The sequence below is a fragment of the Myotis davidii genome, unplaced genomic scaffold (genome assembly GCF_000327345.1).
Source record: "Myotis davidii unplaced genomic scaffold, ASM32734v1 scaffold215, whole genome shotgun sequence".
NCBI classification, from domain to species: Eukaryota; Metazoa; Chordata; class Mammalia; order Chiroptera; family Vespertilionidae; genus Myotis; species Myotis davidii.
In genome coordinates this window covers 260912-263917 of record NW_006286975.1, presented here as the reverse complement: position 1 = coordinate 263917, position 3006 = coordinate 260912, and the positions used below count along the sequence as shown (strand labels likewise).

Genomic DNA, 3006 nt, shown 5'->3' with positions numbered 1-3006 from the left:
TTTAGGCTTCAGCTTCTGCATCCTGAACTCGATGATTTCCTGTCATGTGCATCTCTCTTTTCTGTGGTTCTGTGATCAGAATGTTCTTTATTGCACTCCTGTACAACTATCTAGACTTCCAAAGAAGACATTGCTATCCCTGGGTCACTGGCTTCTCAGTGTGTATATTCACAGCTTCATTTTTCCATTTATTCAGAAAACATTTACTGATTACTCATTGTGTACTAAGCATTGTATGTAGTACAAGTGATTCAGTGGGGAGTAAGACATGGGTCTTGTCCTCAAGAAGCTCAATCTGTTCAGGGGTATGGATACAAACAAGCAACCCAGCACATATTGTGGGTGGGAGTAATTATGGGAAACTCCCTTCAGTAGCTGGCATTTTGATTGGAGCCTGAATTACAAACAGTAGCTATCCAGGAGAGCAGAGGCATGCATGTACACAGGCCCTGGTTCAGGATCCCAGGAGAAATTAAAGCAAGACTAGAAGATAGCAGACCAATTGGGAGGCTATGGGAACCCCCTAGAGTAGAGATGAGGAAGACCATGAACTAAGGCCATAGAGACAGAGAGAAATTGACAGGTTTAAGTTACATTTTGGAGGTAGAATTGATAGTTCTTACTGGTACATTGGATGTGGAAGATGAGGAAAAGATGAGGTCATGGAGGACACTTGAGTTTCTGGCTTGGTCAACTTCGTGGATTTCTAGCTTAATCAACTTTATGGATGGACTGACATTTATTGAGTTTATTCCATTAACTCAAAAGGAAGGAGCTGGTTTGGGGAATGGGGGTGGGGAAGAAAATTATGAGTTCAGCTTTGGTCATTTTTGGTTTGATTTGGAATATCCAGTAGGAAAGATCTGATAAGCCATTGTCTGTATTACCAGGTATGCTGAGAAGAGAAATCTGGTTTAGAGGTTCAGATTTGGGAGTCATTAACATGTAGATGAGGTCCTGTTAGGAGAATGAGCAGATGCTGAAGAGCCAAGTGCCTATAGAGAAAAAACACCAGGCCTAAGAGGAAAAATGCTCTCACAGATAATTCTAATTCCTAGGCACACATCTCTGTCCCAAAGAGGGCTTCTCAATAATGTCTGTGCATCTTCTGCCTAAGAGAAGGAGCATTAAGTACCCAATCATAATTTCTCTATTTTATCATAAATGATATCTAAAGAGGAAATGGAACAGATACTTTATGCCATCTACCAGGTATTTTAAATTCATTAACTCAAATGTTCACAATAACCCTACACCAGAGCTATTATTGCTCAAAGCTCTAGAAACTTAGACTAGTTAAGTCACTTGCCTAATGATACCAGAACCAGTGAGCAGGAATTCTTCCCAGGGTCATGTCTTACGGAATCAAAGAATGAAACCACTGCCCTGGCCAGTGTGGCTAAGTGGATAGAGCGTCAGCCTGTGGACTGAAGGATCTCGGGTTTGATTCTGGTCAAGAACACATACCTGAAGGGTGGGGGGGAAGAACACATATCTGGTTGTGGGCTCGATCTCCAGTGGGGGGCATGCAGGAGGCAGCCAATCAATGATTCTCTCTCATCATTGATGTGTCTATCTTTCTCACTCCATTCTTGTCTGAAATCAATAAAAACATTTAAAAAAATGAATGAAGCCGCTGATCAGAGGAGTTCAAACAAGGCAGGAATTTATTGCAAGCAAACACAGGCTCCCCGCTCGGGAAGGGAGGGGATCCACATGGATTGACACAGAAGTATTCTGCTCTTCCCCTTATGCCTGCTAAAAGCCTGCTCTTTGTCTATTTGTGCCACTCTCTGATTGGTTCCTGGCCTTTTTTGCAACATTTTATTTTGCACTTGCAAGAAAAACATCCTTGTCTCAAAACACCCTATTTTTCTGCAAAACATTTTGTGGTTTCAGCTAGCTCCATGATTCCTTCTTCTTCCACCCCTTACCCTGTCTACCTAATTCTGCTTTAACTCCTTTCACGAAGGTCACATAGTTTTCAAATGGCAGTAAGGAGATTTGAATCCAGGTCTGTCTGACTCCAGAGCCTGCTCTATGACACCACCTAACAGCACTGCACCATCTCCTGTAATATAACTGGATTCTTAGGAAAGCCTGTGCCCACCCCTTGTCTCCGTTATGCTTCATAAATATCATTTGCATCCCCTAGTTTAATGCTTCACTCTCCATTAAAATGCAAATCCCCCTGAGAAGTAAAGCTCTAAGTTGTTGTCAGTCATTTATGCCTCAATGGGAATGAGTTTCAAATTCTTCCTTAGGAACAAATTTTAATTTCATAGGAGGACACTGGAAAATTGGGGGAGGGATAAAAAAGGCAGGAAAGGCCCTCATAATGAAAAGTCAGCTCCCTATCAGTTTCACAGTCCTACCTAATTTGAAGCATGTGCTTTTCAGATTCTTAGATGCTATTTCTGCATATGTGTACTACTTTATATGCAGACCTATTTCTGGGTCTGTTACTCCAGTTATCTGGGGCTGGGACTGGGGCTATGGGTGTGTGTGGTCTTATCTAATACACACACACACACACACACACACACATACATACTGACCCCCACCCACTATAGTCATCAGAAGGCAGCCAGCCTGGGCTGCAGTTGTGAACCTGCAGTTTCTGGCCTTAGGCACAAGTCCCAGCTCATTCTCTGGAGAATTAGACCCTGATGTGTATATGAAAAATCCTGAGCAGATGGAGTCAGAAGAGCTTGTTGGAAAGACTTGGAGGTGTCCCTTCTGCCCTCTGGGTCTATTTGCCCAAATAAATGACATGTATCAGGATAGGGCATTGGTCCAAGCCCATTGAAATTCTGCTTGCAGCCCAAACAGTGATTGTGTTTCAGATTGTTTTGTGAAATGATCAGTGTTAGGAAGAGAGAAATGATGTGTGAGCACCTGGCTGCCGCAGCCTACTGATGGGGAAAGTCCCAGGGGCAGGCCTGGGGTTAGGGAGCGAGACTCAAGGACCCCCTAGGACATCTGCCACTGGCAAACAGGGAAAGA

The 3006-nt window shown here is 43.3% G+C and overlaps 1 protein-coding gene across 1 annotated transcript in view; it reads left to right on the top strand.

Annotated features, from left to right (window-relative positions):
* The first annotated feature begins 1182 nt into the window (after nt 1-1182).
* Nucleotides 1183-3006, top strand: part of COL4A6 (collagen type IV alpha 6) — a 111866-nt gene continuing 110042 nt past the window's right edge. The window contains exon 1 of the mRNA XM_015560721.1: nt 1183-1212. Within this exon, the coding sequence (XP_015416207.1) occupies nt 1183-1212 (30 nt within the window). The remainder of the gene's footprint in view (nt 1213-3006) is intronic.